Genomic DNA, 16,333 nt, shown 5'->3' with positions numbered 1-16,333 from the left:
CGATCCTCCAGCTAATTTTCCGCATCCAGATTCCATACTAGAAATTCCTTAAACTGAGGGCAGAAGCCTCCTTGAAACCTGTAGATGAGGTCTGTTTTTGAGAGGTCCTTCAACATTCCAGATGACATTTCATCCTTGAGCTGAGTGAGAGGAGGAGGGGAGGTTGGATCCCTCGATCCTTGGGGCTGTTCCAGGTCCATCTCCATCGCTCAAGCAGAAGGAAAGCGTGGTGCAGTTCTGTGATCAAATCCCGTGACTCCTAGATTTTTAACGGAAATATTGCATTTGGTCTCCATCGTCTACAAAACGCCATATCTTACCGTTGCACAACGCATCAATGCTTGAGCTGAGCTACGAACAAGGGTGAGAGCGACGGCAGGGAGTTGGATCGAGTTTTGAGTTTTTTGAATCCAAGCGACGGCAGGGATACCAGTTGCAGTCTACGGGTCTATATTTTGTTAGCCCGGTGGTTAGTATTGGTGACAGCCTCAGCTACGCCGCAAGTTCGATCGTCTGGCCGACATACGGTGGTCTGGCCTATTGACATTGAGAAAGGAAATCGTTGTACATTGAAGGACGCAACAGTCATTTGAACAAAGCCGGAATGAAAATGCGCTATGCATGATTGCAGGTTACAAGGTTACGGATTGTTGAAGGGCGAAGTTGAGAAAACAACAGCCGCCAAGTTGCTATGAAGGATCCGCTCGTTATGAGAAAAGACACAGTCGTTTTATGCATGAAGTCAAAATTAAGCTGTCAGTCAGAATGAAAATGCGTTGATGGTCTTGACTGTTGCCGCTGCAGAGAACCCTGAAGTGAAAGGGTCTAGCTGCCTGCCGCTGGAGAAAAAAAAAGGAAATCGTTTTGTTTAAAGCCGCTAGTCAAACAAGAAGCTGCTGCTGCAGAAAAAATTGAAACCGTTGTTTTGGAAAACCCCTGCATGTTGAAGCTGTGCTCGCTGGATTAATTGTCACATTGAATAGAAGCCAAAAAAAAAAAAAAAATTCTCTGTCGTCGAGAAAGGAGAGTGGCCAAGATAGCCCCACACCCTTAATGAACTGCAAAGATTCGTTGATGAACACTGTGGTTGCAGAGATCCGTTGATGAATGTTGTTGGTTGCAGAGATAAAGATCTGTTGCTGGAAGAAAAACTTCGATCAACAGTGTGAGATATCGCCACTTGCATCTGCCAGCCCTGCCTGCGTAAGACCAAAAGCAGATTGTTAAGAATCGAAGTTGACAGAAGAAACTTCGATCAACATAAAGAGTCTGGTGCCTAAGACACGTATGTGACCATCACGTTAAGGATTCAATGAAGCATGGGTTGGTTTGCTATGCCTTCACGCACCAACCGTCAGTAGTCATCAACGCAGAGAATAACGAACAAATATCTGATATTCGTAATTTATTGCTACTCAAGGGTGAATCCTTTCAAAGTGGTTATGATCGCAATCAACAGAGTGCCTAGGATTACATAGACAAAATCAGGAGTTGCAGAACTAATCTCTCTTGCTGTCCAGAAACTCGCATCAACGACACTCACATTTGGTTCTACGACGTCTACTCCATTTGGTGAAAAACCTGCATTTGAACAAAAGCTTGCATTTGGAGGATTTGGATCACCAAGTCCCGCTCAATCAAGTCCTTTTGGAAGCACTTTTGGACAAACGCAACCAGCTTTTGGGAGTCAACTTTGTGGTGCAAGTAGTCAACCTGCTTTTGGTTCAACTCTCACACCTGCGTTTGATCTACTTCAACACCTGCAGTTGGATCTACTTCAACGCGTACATTTGGGTCAACAACTACACCTGCTTTTGGGGCTTCCACTACTCCTTCCTTTGGTTTTGGGAGCACTACAGCTTTTGGTCCATCGACTCCAGCATTTGGTGCTGCATCTACTCCAGAATTTGGGAGCAGCACAACATTTGGAAGCACTCCATCTCTTCTTGGTCAAAGTTCGGCCTTTGGAGCTCAGTCAAGGGTATTGCCTTTTCAATAACCATTTCCTTAGTCGAATCATTTTATGTTTATCGACTTTCCATGCGTCTCAAACAATTGGAGGGTTGAGTAACAAGAGTAATTGATAGTGATATTGTTTGGAGTCTTTATTGTCTTTATTGATATTGTTTTGAGATCCTCGCAGAGGAGAGCTAGAATTCTTTTAAAAGTTTTGAAAGCTCTAAAAGGAGCATATTTGGGCAAAGATATTTGTTGGACAAGAAAGTCGTTTCTCAAAAGAGAGTAAAATTTTGCTGAAGAAAAATGGTTCCAATTGATGAAATATTAGAGTTACTGAACAATCTAATACTCTCTACTATAGATAATACAGTCAAAATCAGCAAAGATTTTCTCGTCAATATTCATAGTTGTTTACAAGATGTACATGAAAAGATTGATTTTTTACAGCTTGAATCTCAATTCCAGCAAGAAGAATTACAGCAGTGGAGTCATCATTCTGAACCTGTTTCTGTTCAGAAAATTGAAACAGACTCCCATAAACAACAAGACATTAATGTTGCAAATTCAGTGCCTAATACGAAAACAGATTTGCATGCAGATGCAGAAACTCAGTCTGCACTTCCCAAGCCCATCATCAGACCTTGGGAACAGCTTGTCCACAACAAGCACAGAACTAGTCTTGGATATGACAAGGACTTGTCCTTTCATATTCCAGACTACTCAAAGCCCATTCAGTTTCAAAGTGCTGGATTCATTCATGATAGTTCACCTGCTCCTCATGACAGTTCAGCTTCAGCTGTTCCAGACTCTGCCCCTCTTCCACAGCAACAACAACAACAACAGATTGTGAAATGCCAACACTGTGATCGAGTTGGCCATCTGAAAGATCACTGTTTTGATCTTCATCCATGTAAGCACTGTCATAAAACTAGCCATTCTTCACACAGATGCTTCAGCAACAAACACCTTGCAAGAACAAAAATTCATTTTGGATGGATCGCTTCTTGGCAATGGGCATCAACAGCCAAGAAGATATTCCAAACACATGTCAGAACTTGTTCCAGAATATTGAACAGTCTTGCAGTTGAGTTTTCTCCATCATCTCACCTTGTATCTGACGGGGGGGGAAATGATGGTCATCTACAAGCTTCAAAGCCACATCAAGCGAGCCTGAGCCACAACCTGCCATACCAGATTCAGAGTTGTAGCTAGAAGAAAAGATGCCCCTGAACATGCCTTCAGTTGGCAATCTGGGACACTTCCTCTAGCAGAAGACTTCAGCTTCTTGCCAGTTTTGGAAGAATTCCAGGAACACAATTGAGAACACTTCCTCTAGCAAAAGACACCAGCTTCTTGCCAGTTTTGGAAGAGTTCTAGGAATTGCATTAAGCATTCCAGAGTTGTTGGTTATCCTTAAACCATCACAGGTTGAGACTTCCCTTTTCAGGTTGAAGTTTTACCTTTTATGCGAGGTGAGGCCTCCCTTTCATGGTTGAAGGTTTCCCTCTTGAAAACAATAGGAGCACTTCCTCTAGCAGAAGACTCCAGCTTCTTGCCAGTTTTGGAAGAGTTCCGGGAACTGCACTAAGCGTTCCAGTGTTGGTGGTCATCCTTAAACCACTGCCCTTTATACGAACATTTCATAGAGCACATTCAGCCTAGTGCTGCCATGCATTTTTTGCACATTTTGTATTACAGCGCTCTTCTTGGACTCATACATAACCCTTCGGATTAAGGGGGGGAATGTTGGACACCTAATCCTAAATGGGTTAGTGTGGAAGCCGAATAGACCAAAGCAGTCCAAGAGACCTTGGGATCTGAAACCCAAGAGTCACGTATTGTACTATAAATGTATATCTCATGTTAATAAAAAATGTATTGCATGTTTTATCTTTCATATCTCTCTTGCTGTCCATGTGTGTTTAACAATTTTTAATAATTTTAATATGACTCTTCAAAAATAGTAAGTCACATCTCAATTTGGAAAAGACATTTCAAAAATAGAAAGTCGTGTCTAAGTGATCAAAGGTGATATCGACATATCGAATCCACTTTAAAATCAAATCAATCATGATTATACAAGTAAAAAACTAATATTTTTATCTTTACTAGTATTATTATTATGATACTGTTATTTATAAAATAGTTTAAAGTCATTCACTTTTAATTAAAATGAATTCTCTTATGAAATAAGTAAATTAAATTGAGAATCTCTTGCAAATTGAACCTCTAATAAAATTGTAACTCCACACTTAAGAGATAAGTCTCCCTCACCAATTCACTTGTAACTCCCTCATTCAATTCAATTTGTAACTCACCAAATATTCTCTCATGTCTAAGTGTAACTCTCTCTCCCCCTAATTCGAATTGTAACTCCTCAAGACATGTGTACCTCTCTCTCTATTCTTGGAATGAGTTACACTTCTTTTCAAGTAACTCCTCCTTCATGGAATTCAATTCTCCTATTGTTGGCTCAAGGCTTGAATTCATTTTGTATCTCCTCTCCTTTCTCATATTTTTAAGAAAGAACAAGTGAGAGTTGAAAGTAACACATTCATTGTGAAGAAGTAGAGCTAGTGTTGAGTGTGTGCAAGAGAAGTGTGAGAGCAAGTAAAGAGTAAGAACAAGGAAAGAGTTGGAGCAAGTGTGAAGGACTAATCAAGAGGAGGAGATCTTCAAGCAAAGAGCAGGAGCACTTTAGTTGTAAGTTGATCAGACATTGATGACTTTATTCATTCTCATTCTCTCTCTCTGTACTCTGCTGAACAATTGAAGAAATCTAATAAAAGAAGAATCATTTGGGTTTTGTGCTGGTCATTGGACCTAACTATCAGTGTCCCATATTTGTGTTTGACTGTCTTCATATGATCCTTAAGTTTATGTTCTATCTACAATTTCTGATATAAAAAGTTGTGAAGAAAAAATCTACATTCTAAGTAATTGTAACAACATAGAACATTCAATTTTTTGCAAAGTGCATTTAGTTTTTTGCAAATTACATTCAGTTTTCTGCAAACTGCATTCAACTTTTTGCAAATTGCATTCAATTTTTTGCAAAGTACATTCAACTTGTTGCTAAGTACATTCAGTTCTATTCAATTTTCTTGCAAAATACATTCATTTTCTGTGATTACATTCAATTTTCTGCATAGAACTTTCAAGTTTTTGCAAAAAAATTTTAAACTTTTGCATAGAAATTTTAGATTTTTAACATGGTATCGGAGCCTTGGTGAAGAATAGTCCAAGGAGATTAGAGATGACTTGAAGAGACCCCACTCGTTGCCAAAGTTTTCTGAGTAATATTACTTCGTCCTACTTCAAGATAGAGGAGAAGCTAAATGATGCTCCAAACTTTGGTCCATGGAAGCAGGAGTAGATATTACTCTTGAAGAACATGAGTTTTTGGAGTATGTTGAAGACACAATAGCTGATCCACTAGACAGTGCAAGTGTCATTGTCAAATCCAAATATAAAGATGGTGAAAACAAAACTAGAAAAATTATCCTTGATTCTCTTAGTGATCATCTCATTACTTATGTTTCTGGCTTGAAAAAAGCTAAAGAAATGTATGACAAACTAATTGGCATGTTTGCAATTAGTAAGTTGAATTAGATTATTGCTTTGAAGAATCAGTTGAAGGACATCAAAATGAACAAAAGAGAGACGGTTCAAGCATACTTCTTAAGAATGACCAAAATCAGGAATCAGCTATCAATAATTGGTGAAATTGTACCCGACAAAGAAATGATGTTGATTGCACTTGGAGGCCTTTCTCCTATTTGGGAGACTTTTATTACCACCATCAACAATATCAACAGTATTCCCACATTTGATGAGCTCCTGGGAAAGTGTATCCAAGAGGAAGCCAGAGTGATCTTCGAGGGAGAATTTCACATCATGAAGACAAAGAACCTACTTTATTTTCAGCCTATGACAAGATAAAGAAAGGTAATAAAAAGAAAGTTGCTTTCAAATCAAATAAAGGGAATCTAGACATGTCAAAAGTTAGATGCTTTAACTGTCAAAAACATGGTCACTTTGCTTGTGACTGTAAAAAAAGAAGAACACCTAAATTCAAAAACAAATGATAGAAAAGACACTTGAAAATCAAAGAAAATACCATCTGAAGAAAACAAGAAATCCAAGTATAAAACTAATGCAACAGAAACTCAATCAAAATATTGTCTTGTTTTTGCTCTTTCTAGTTCTTCTTTTGCAGATCCATTGGATAGTTGGTTAGTTGATAGTGGTACTTCCAAACATTTTACTGGTTACAAAGAAACACTCTAATCTAGTTGAGATGGAGACTAATTTTAATGTTATCTTTGGAGATAATTCTACTCACCAAGTTAACAATTATGGTTCAGTTTTATTTTAGTTAAATGATAACAAATCTATTTTTCTATAAGAAGTTTTGTATGTACTTGGTTTGAAAAAAAATCTTGTATCCATATCTACTCTAGAAGTTAAATAAATGAAAGTTTATTTTATTAATGGAAAAGTTCTAACTTGGCCTTTGAACTCAAGTATGAGAGAAATCTTGACTCTTGGATCAAGATGTGAAGGGATTTACAAAGTCAATGGTAAACCCATTCATGCACTGGTCCATGATACTGATCTTCAGTGTGAGCTATGGCACAAAAGATTTTCTCACCTACACTACAAAGCCTTACCTCATGTAAGGAAGATGGTTTCTGGATTGCCTGAGATCAAAACGCATTCATGCACTGGCCCATGATACCGATCTTTAGTGTGAGCTATGGCACAAAAGATTTACTCACCTACACTACAAAGCCTTTCCTCATGTAAGGAAGATGGTTTCTGGATTGCTTGAGATCAAAATGGATCGTGAAGGAGTTTGCTCAGGATGTGCAAGTGGAAAGCATATAAAGAGACCATTCCCTTCAAGCAGAATAAAAACTAGTCAGTTACTTCAGCTCATACATTCTGATTTATGTGGACCTATCCCTGTTACTTCTCTTGGTGGCTACTTGTATTTCATGATTTTTGTTGATGATTTTTCTCACAAAACATGCATATTCTTTTTGAAAAAAAAAGGGAAGCATTTGACATGTTCAAAGATTTCAATACTCTGATTGAAGATCAAATTGGAAAGTTGATCAAAGCTTTCAAATCTGATAATGGAGGAGAGTACACCTCCAATGATTTTAATGATCTTTGCAAAGAAGCTGGAATAAAGAAAAAAATACTGTGCCGTACAATGCACAACAAAATGGTGTGGTTGAGAGGAAGAATAGAATCATTATGGAAGCAGTCAGAGCCATGCTGCATGATCAAAAGCTACCAAAGTTTCTGTGGGGAGAAGCTGCAAATACTAATGTTTATGTGCAAAACATAACTCCTCATCAGGCCTTAAACAATAAGACTCCAGAAGAAGTCTTCATTGGTAAAAGGCTTGGGGTGAGTCATTTGAGAATCTTTGGCTGTCTTGCATACTTCCATGTGCCAAAAGATAAAATGAACAAACTGGAAGCTTCAGGTAAGAAAGGTATGTTTGTTGGTTATTGTGATAATTCAAAAGCTTATATAATTTATGTACCTAGTCAAAGAATTATAAAGTTTAGCAGAGACATAACATTTGATGAAGATGCAACTCTTAGAAAAGCAAGAGACTCTCCTCTTCTTGCCATTGCTGAAAGACAAGCTGCTAATGAAAAAGAGTCTGTATTTGAGTCTGAACCGGAACCTGAGAATAAGCTTGTTGATAATCCAATGGGTTCCATGGATCCTCTAGATCCTCCACCTCATGGTCCTCCTACCAAAAAGAGACCACTATGGCTGTGAGATACCTTGTAAGATGTTAAACAACATGTTGCCCCAAGAGGAACATTTAGAGAAAGTAAGAAGCCATGTCGGTTTCAATGTTGTTGTCATGAGCAACATCATTCGGGTAGAACCATGCACTTTTGAATAAGCTGCAAAAGAACAAGTTTGGAAAGATGCCATGATTGAAGAATACGAGTCCATCATCTAGAATGATGTCTGAGACGTGGTTCGTAGGCCTCAAGGGATATCTGTTGTCACTTTCAAATGTTTGTTTAAGATTAAACATGGTGCAAATGGTAGTATTGAAAAACAAGGCTAGATTTGTAGCTAGAGGTTTCTCTCAAAAAGAGGGAATAAATTATGATGAGATTTTTGTACCTGTAGCTCGACATACTGCTATTCGATTTGTTGTTGCCTTAGATGCTAGCCAGGGATGGACTCTCCACCAAATGGATGTGAAAACTGCTTTCTTGCATGACTTCCTCAAGGAAGAGGTATTTTTGGAACAACCACAAGGCTTTAAAGAGCATGACAAGGAATCTCATGTATGCAAACTGAAGAAAGCCTTATTTGGGCTGAAGCAAGCTCTAAGAGCTTGGTATGCTCGCATTGCTAGCTATCCGATAAAGCTTGGTTTCACAAGAAGCAGTCCAGACCCAAGCCTCTACTTCAAGACAGTCCAAGGTGACCTTTGATTTTGGTATTGTATGTTGATGATTTATTCTTGACAGGAGGAGAACCTCTTAATCTCCAGTGTAAGAGGGAGTTAGCTTTTGATTTTGAAATGAAAGACCTTGTTTTGATTCATTACTTTCTAGGTTTAGAGGTCTGACAAAGACCTAGAGAAATTTATCTTTCTTAAGGAAAATATGTTGTTAAGCTTCTTGAAATATTTGCTATGGTAGAATGTAAGTCCATGCATACTCCTATGGAAATGAACTTTAAGAAATTATGTGGCAAAGTTGCAGGACTTAATCTGGCAAATCCCACAGAGTATAGACAACTTGTTGGTGCTTTGATGTTTCTGGTAAACACTAGGCCTAGCATACGCTTTGCTGTAAACACTTAAGTCAATATATGATTGATCCTTTTCATGCCCACTGAATTGTTGCAAAACATGTACTCAGATACTTGCATGGGACTATCAATTTAGGATTGAAATACATTGCTAAAAATGTAAGATTTCATGGATATACTGATGCTAATTGGGTTGGTAACTCTATTGATAGAAAAAACACTTTTGGGTGTTGCTTTAGGTTGGGATCTGCCATGATCTCTTGGATTAGCAGAAAGCATAAGTTTGTTGCACTGGGTACAACTGAAGCTAAGTACATTGTTGCTAGCATGGCTAGCTGTGAGGCAGTTTGGCTGAGGCAGCTTTTTGGGGAACTATTTGAGCAAGTTCCAGACACAATGCAAGTAGGGCTCCTCCTTTCGATGTTATGAACTTCAACTTCTTCATCATGGAGCCTTCATCTTCTATATCTTCTTCGTAGGGCATCAACAATCTTCTCCATCACTTTCCTCAACGAACCATAGTGTTGATCAATAGTCATGTCATCCTTCTCTTCATAGGAAAGTGATCTTCCTAGTTATCCTTCATACAACTACCTTTTCCAAGTCATGTTTCTTTTAGGATATTAGATCCATTCTCATGAGTACTAGTTGTAGGTGACTTCTACAACCCTCTTTCGGTAGCCCTGTTTTAACCAGTGTTGCACTAATCGCCAAAAAATCGTGTAAAAATCGTTTTATGACGATTTTTTCAAAAAGAAGATAAAATCGGGGTTTTCTTTGCCGATTTTTTGAAAAAATCGCGATTTTTTTTTTTTTGGTTTTTGTTTTATGAGGAGGTGACCCAAGCTACCCCTGTCACAAGTAAAGGACGTGGTCTACCTCCTGTAGCTCCTAGTTCTTCAGCGTCTAGAGCACAACAGAGTCCATTGCCAACTCCACCTACATCTACATCTAGAGGGGCAAAGGAAATCAATGGTATTAGACTTTAGTTATTTGGTTCATTTCATTGTATATGACATTATGACTCATGATATGAGATACATTATTATATTTTTTGTTGATATTTTGAGGCTGAGTTGGGACTCAGGAGTCAGGACTTACTATTCAGGACATGATTCACTGTTATGTGTGATTTTAGCACTAGAAATGATATTAAACATCTTATATATTAGTTCTTTTATCATATTTATGTGTCAATGTATTTATTTTATCTTTTATCATATTTATGTGTCAATGTATTTATTTTATCTTGTAGATGGTTTAGATATTAAAAAAATTGAAAAAAAATGAATATTTTTGTACCAAACAATTTTTTCCCGATTATTACGATTTTTTCCGATTTTTTCCCCGTGCCGAATTAATCCTGATAACGATTAGTGCAACATTGGTTTTAACCCAACCATATGTTTTCAAAAATAAAAATGAACATAAAATCAATGTTACCTTTTATGATGGACTTTCATCATGACATTAACTTCTTGCAACATCACCATCTTGCACATGTATGAATCCATCTCCATGACATTCCTTACCAAGATTCTTCTTTTGCAATATACATATCACGGTCTTCATACCTCCTTCCATGGAGATGCCATAACTAATTCTTCTAGTTATCGGATGTTGATCACTTATCTTATCTTACGTGACTATAGTTGCATCTTTCTCAAACTCTTCTTCCTTTCTTCACATATTGCTTTCCCAAGAACTTCTATATATAGTTCCTTCATCATAGGAACCATAGTTGCCAACCACCTCATATTCTTCATGAGGTCATATTATGTTGATTTCATTTTGTCAATATGTAGAAGAGTTAAAGACACGTTGTCTACATTCCTTCATGCATCATTCTAATGGAAGAGTTTCTTCTTCTTTAATCATGCTCATAAGATAGAGCATTCAACCATTCTTTCTGCAACTACGTTGACATGACTTTATCTATCAAATATATACATACCTCTTCCTCCTTTTGGTCATTTAGACTTCCTTCTAGCAACTTCCTTTCCTTGCTTGAAGATGAAAGTACTTCAACCAACTTGACATGTTGCACATCTTGGTCATCATACCTTACCAGTGGATCCAACACAAGGTGGAATGTGGACTATGTGCGAGGTACTTGCTTCTTCTTAGTAGAGGTGAACCGTCTAATGAAGATTCCAATGGATGACTTTCCTCCAACCATATATACTGCTACTTCGGTTGTCCTTATATGATTTCAATGGAGATGCCATTTCTATCATGATGATTGCTATAACGATGTAGACTTTCTACTTTAGCTATTTCTCCATGCTTCTATGATGATGTCATCTCTATTTTTCTATAATGCATCCTATCATACTTGTGATGCTTTCTATTCTCTTCCATAACTAAAAATAACTAAGTGAAGGAGGTTATCTCAATCATAGTAGAGATCTTTCACTTCCAACTCCTTTGATTTCTTCTTCTCTGATTCCTCCACTTCTTCAGTAACATGAGCTTCATTTATTTCCTTTCTCTTATTGTTGTCCTTCTTGAGTTTGGGACAATTCCTTTTAAAGTGCCCATATTCATTATACTCATAGCATTGTATCTTTGACATATCAATTTGCCTCTTTTTCCAAGGATCAAACTTTCCAAACTTTCCTTTTCTCTTGGCCATGGCAACATATGCTTGAACTTGTTCATTTGATCCAACATCGCTCTTTTGCCTTCAACCTAGTTTCTTCAATCTTACATAATGACCAAAGTTCACTGAATGGAGTGGCTTCCTTCTTTCCATAGATACTTGATACAAAGTTTCCCTATTCATCAGGTAGTGCATTGAGCACAACGATGGTCATTTCTTTATCAGACATTATTTCTCCTAATTCTTGTAGTTGATCTCTTATTTGAGAGACCCTCATAACATATGAGGCTATCCCTTCATCCTTAAATACCTTTCTTGCAGTGCTTACAGAAAACAATTCTACATCCCTTCATCCTTAGATAACTTTCCTGCAGTGCTTACAGAAAACAATTCTACCAACTTTTCATAGATGTCTTTCAATTTCTTCAAATTTGCTACATAAGGGATGAGGGAATCTTTGATTGATTCAATGAAGATTCTTTGAGCCCTTATTTCCCCTTTCATATACTTCGATAGTTGCTTGAGGTTGCTCTTGAGATGGTTTGGAGATTGAACCCTTAACACATTCAATAACTTCATTCTCTATGAGGATCAAATCTATCCTCTTGTTCCATGCAAGGAAATTTGATGACCCAACCAGTTTGTTTCTCTCCTTGCAGAATGAAGTCATGTTGGTAGTAGATTCAGACATAAATATAAAGATACATGCTCGTCAATTGAAGATGCTCCTAGATGATGATATCTTCAACTTGCCTTCTTCAAGGATTCAATGTGAGAGAGATCACCTTGATTTCTTTGATGATAATGGCAATACTTCTTCCTTCCTTGGATGATAATGTAGAATGTGGAGGCTTCCCTAGGTGCTTCAAATGTAGAGTTCTCCTTTCAATGGAGGTAGGGTTCTTGAGGTCTTTTTCTTCTTCCAAGAGTTGTGATGATATGATCCTTGTGATGTGATGGATGGTCCTCCTTGATGCTCCTTAGTTTGCCCGACCCTTATGTATCCTTCTTTCAAGTGGATGATCTTCAAGCTGCGTCTTATTTTCCTATCAACTTGGCTCTGATACAGTTAGATTAGGTGATTTCTGATTTCTCTTGTTTTGATAACTGCCTGTGATGTATTTTTACTTGATTAGCTTCTTCTTTCACCTAATTATTATTATGTTTTTATCATCAAACAACTACCAAACTATGAAGATCAAATAGACAAGAGGAGGCAAAATGTACCCTGCAAGCCAGGGCCAAAACCTCTCCTCTTGAGAGGAAAACCCACAAGAATTCTTCTCTTCTTATAGTATGTTCATATGGCAAATTCCAAGACCTAAGACCCTTGTCAAAGACCCCTCCAAGACCAAGTCAACCTTCCTTTGATGAGCTTTCCTTCCAGCAACTTCGATCCCAACAACTTCTCCAGCAATTTTGACCCCAATAACTTCTCCAGCAACTTCGACCCCAACAACTTCGACCTCAACAGTTTCTTCTGCAACTTCGACTACTGCAGAAACCCTAGCTCTTGCACGTGTGGGAAAAGGTGGTGATTTCTTCCCTCTTAGTCCTTTGCTTGAATTGGTTCTTCCTTCTTGGGAATTTGGCTTTGCAAAGTAGACCTTTTGGTGCCCTATCTTAGCTTCTTTCTGCAATTTGGTCTTGCTGTAGTAATGTTTCCCTAATCTTTGCACATGTGAGGAGATGATAGCTCAAAACAATGCTCAAAGACTTCGTTACTTTCCTTCTTCTAGTCCTCTTCTTCTTCGCTCTTTTAGGTCTCTTTCTCGTCTCTTTCTCTTCCTTGATCGAACTTCTTATGTGATGATTGGATAACCTTCAAGTGAGGTCAATGTCTCTTATATATAGGCTTCTCTTCTAGGTCGAATAGCCCTACATGAGGCTGACTTGTCATCTTATGAAGGCCGACTTGTTGCTGCTTGTTTGACAAGGTCTTGGAGGGTCTTTATGACACTTTTGACTATACAAATTTTTTCTTTACAAGATACAACATGCCCAAAGGAGTCTTACATGTATGACAATGACTCTTTTGACTTCATAACTCTATGACAAACCTAGAAGCACTAAATGGGTGCTTGACCTATAAATAAATTTATCCTGAGCATGAAACCCATGCATCAAGAATGTCAATAATAAATTTCTTTTCTCTTTAATATCAAATATATAAAATCATGATTACAATAGACATTATGAATACCGAACCTAGTTACGCATTTCAACATTTATATCACAACTCATGCATCAAGAATGTCAATAATAAATTTCTTTTCTCTTTAATATCAAATATATAAAATCATGATTACAATAGACATTATGAATACCGAACCTAGTTACACATTTCAACAGTTATATCACGACTGAACATGTTTCCGCAAGTGGAGAATATTGATAATGATGGGTACCTCATTCATGTTGCAGTCCTGACCGCAGCTACTGTGTCTGTGGACCATCTACAAAGAACATGGCAGAGAAGGAAATTTATGATACGAGATCCAATAAAGGGGTACAGATTATTCAGGTGAGAAAAAGATAAGTCATATCTGTTGGGGAATTATGTTTTCTTTGTTCTTGTAAAAGGGTGCTGACAATATTTGGTGAATTTGTTGTATGCTTCTGCCACAGGAGGTGAACAGGCAATCCAAGTTGACATCAAAGGCATGCCTTGAAGCTTCTGCAACAGACTCTGCAGGTTGTCATCGTGATTGCATCCTGTCAATGGCATCGGTCCAGCTAAACCAGAGGCTTTTGATTTCTAGCAGCCGGGATGGTGCAGTTAAGGTTTGGAAGTAGCAATTTCTAATTATAATATGCTGGGGTAGAATCATGGAAATTTTCTCTGTGATAGCCGGCAATTTTCCTGTACCTCGGTGCTGTAATATATTCTTTTGTTACATTGTGGACATTAATTACATGTTAAAGGGGATACAGAGGCCTACATTCTAAATTATTGCAATTCTGTAAAACTTCAGTCATAGAGGCCTATTCATCAGGGGACACAGTTGTTTCGTTGTAGAAACATGCTGCTAAAGAGGATTTTGAAATAGGAGATGCAGATAAAATTGCAGAGTTATACACTTCTGATCCAAATTTCAAGGTTCTGTAACATAGAGAAAATCTATGGATGTATTTATTCCATGGAACGGAATCAGGTTTCTTAATCTATAAGGAATCTCTAATTGTTACCACCAGGTTTTTCTGGCCATTTAAAACATTATAAAATATCTGCTATTATTATCATGCTGTATGTACTAAGAGAGAGCACGCATGAGCATTTGCAAGCATAGAGACTTCAGAAAGATTTTATAAAAATAATGTGGGCACATGCAAACAGGTGGAGAGAGAGAGAGTATGAAGTATCCACAGATACACACATGAAGAGGCAGAGATCATGGAAGAAACTCATGATTTGGGTGTTCTCTTGTTGTAGGATGATTTTCTGTGGGATTCCTTAATAAAGGGTATCTACACAGAGGCACATGTATACACATTTAGAGACTATATAAGAAAATCCCATCTCATCTGGAAGTTATCTTGTTTTAAGATGACTGTTCTGGGATACATTATATGTTTTTTTTGTAAGTTGTGATTCATTATTTTATATTCGTTAAGATTTTGCTTGTGTAAGCTTTTCCTACATTATTTCAATATAATGGTTGATCGAGGCATGTAGAGCACAATGTTTCCTATTGTTTGATGCTAATATTGAGTCACTGGCCTTAGAGACTTCAGAAAGATTATATAAAAATCATGTGGGCACATGCAAACAGGTAGAGAGAGAGTATGAAGTATCCACGGATACACACATGAGGAGGAAACTTATGATTTGGGTGTTCTCTTGTTGTAGGATGATTTTCTGTGGGATTCCTTAATAAGGGGTATCTAAACAGAGGCACATGTATACACATTTAGAGACTATATAAGAAAATCCCTTCTCATCTGGAAGTTATCTTGTTTTAAGATGACGGTTCTGGGATACATTATATGTTTTTTTTGTAAGTTGTGATTCAACATTTTATATTCGTTAAGATTTTGCTTGTGTAAGCTTTTCCTACATTATTTCAATATAATGGTTGATCGAGGCATGTAGAGCACAATGTTTCCTATTGTTTGATGCTAATATTGAGTCAGTGGCCTCACTCTCTTCATATGCAGCATCTAAACTCTATGTGTTGAAAGGATTTTATGATCCATTTGGATATTACACAATTTTGATTAAAACACTGCCATAGTTGATTTATTAACTCTGCAAACTAAGTAATTACAGTTTAAGAAGTGGCATGAATTCATAGGCTTTGTCAAAAAAAGAGCCATTATGGTAATTGCTAACAAATTCGAGGCCATTTTGTTTGCAATGGCTGATATGCTTGAATAAATTAGAATAACACAATTTTCAGCATAGCTATCTCAACATTGTTACTTCTACTAATTGCAAACAATTAAAAATTTCAATGTACTCATGCATACACGTTTTTGTAGGTTTTAGCACAAAATAATTGAATTATCTGAACAGAATTCTATGTGAAGTTCAAAAGAATCTATTTGAAACTTAACTAAATAACTTGTGTTAAAGAATAACATGCATGAAATGACCCTAATTCTATGTAGCACTGCCATTAGTGCATTGTCTGTAGGGTTTACTATTTCTTTAGTCTGTAATATTGTTAGTACCAGGAGCAGAGTTCTTGTTGCCTCAAAATCTAGCAGGCCTTGTGAGGTTCTTGTTGCCTCAAAATCTAGCAAGCCTTTTGAGGTTCATGTTGCCTCGAAATCTACTAAGCCTTGTGAGAGGCCTCACAAAACAAAGGCCAAACCTTGTTGCAACAATGAGGTGGATTGCCACTATCACCTCAGTGATCCTCCTCTTGCTCTCTAGTGTAATTACACCACACGTGAGGCTTTCCAATATTCACTTAAAGGATATTATAAGCTAGATGGTTCAAGGTGATATGAATGAAAGGCTAA

At 37.4% G+C, this 16,333-nt stretch overlaps 1 protein-coding gene across 1 annotated transcript in view; it reads left to right on the top strand.

Moving 5' to 3' along the window:
* The window catches only part of LOC149252564 (serine/threonine-protein kinase VPS15-like), a 133,294-nt gene extending 118,315 nt beyond the window's left edge, over positions 1-14,979 (top strand). The window contains 2 exon segments of the mRNA XM_089459744.1: positions 13,790-13,889; positions 13,994-14,979. Coding sequence (XP_089315870.1) covers positions 13,790-13,889; positions 13,994-14,161 — 268 coding nt within the window. The 3' untranslated portion in view covers positions 14,162-14,979.
* The last annotated feature ends 1,354 nt before the right edge of the window (positions 14,980-16,333 follow it).

The sequence above is a fragment of the Pinus tabuliformis genome, chromosome 7 (assembly GCF_031772625.1).
Source record: "Pinus tabuliformis cultivar Carrire ecotype Pingquan chromosome 7, CPIR1, whole genome shotgun sequence".
NCBI lineage: Eukaryota > Viridiplantae > Streptophyta > Pinopsida > Pinales > Pinaceae > Pinus > Pinus tabuliformis.
The sequence above is the reverse complement of the archived record's forward strand: the minus strand, read 5'-3'. Positions and strand labels throughout refer to the sequence as shown.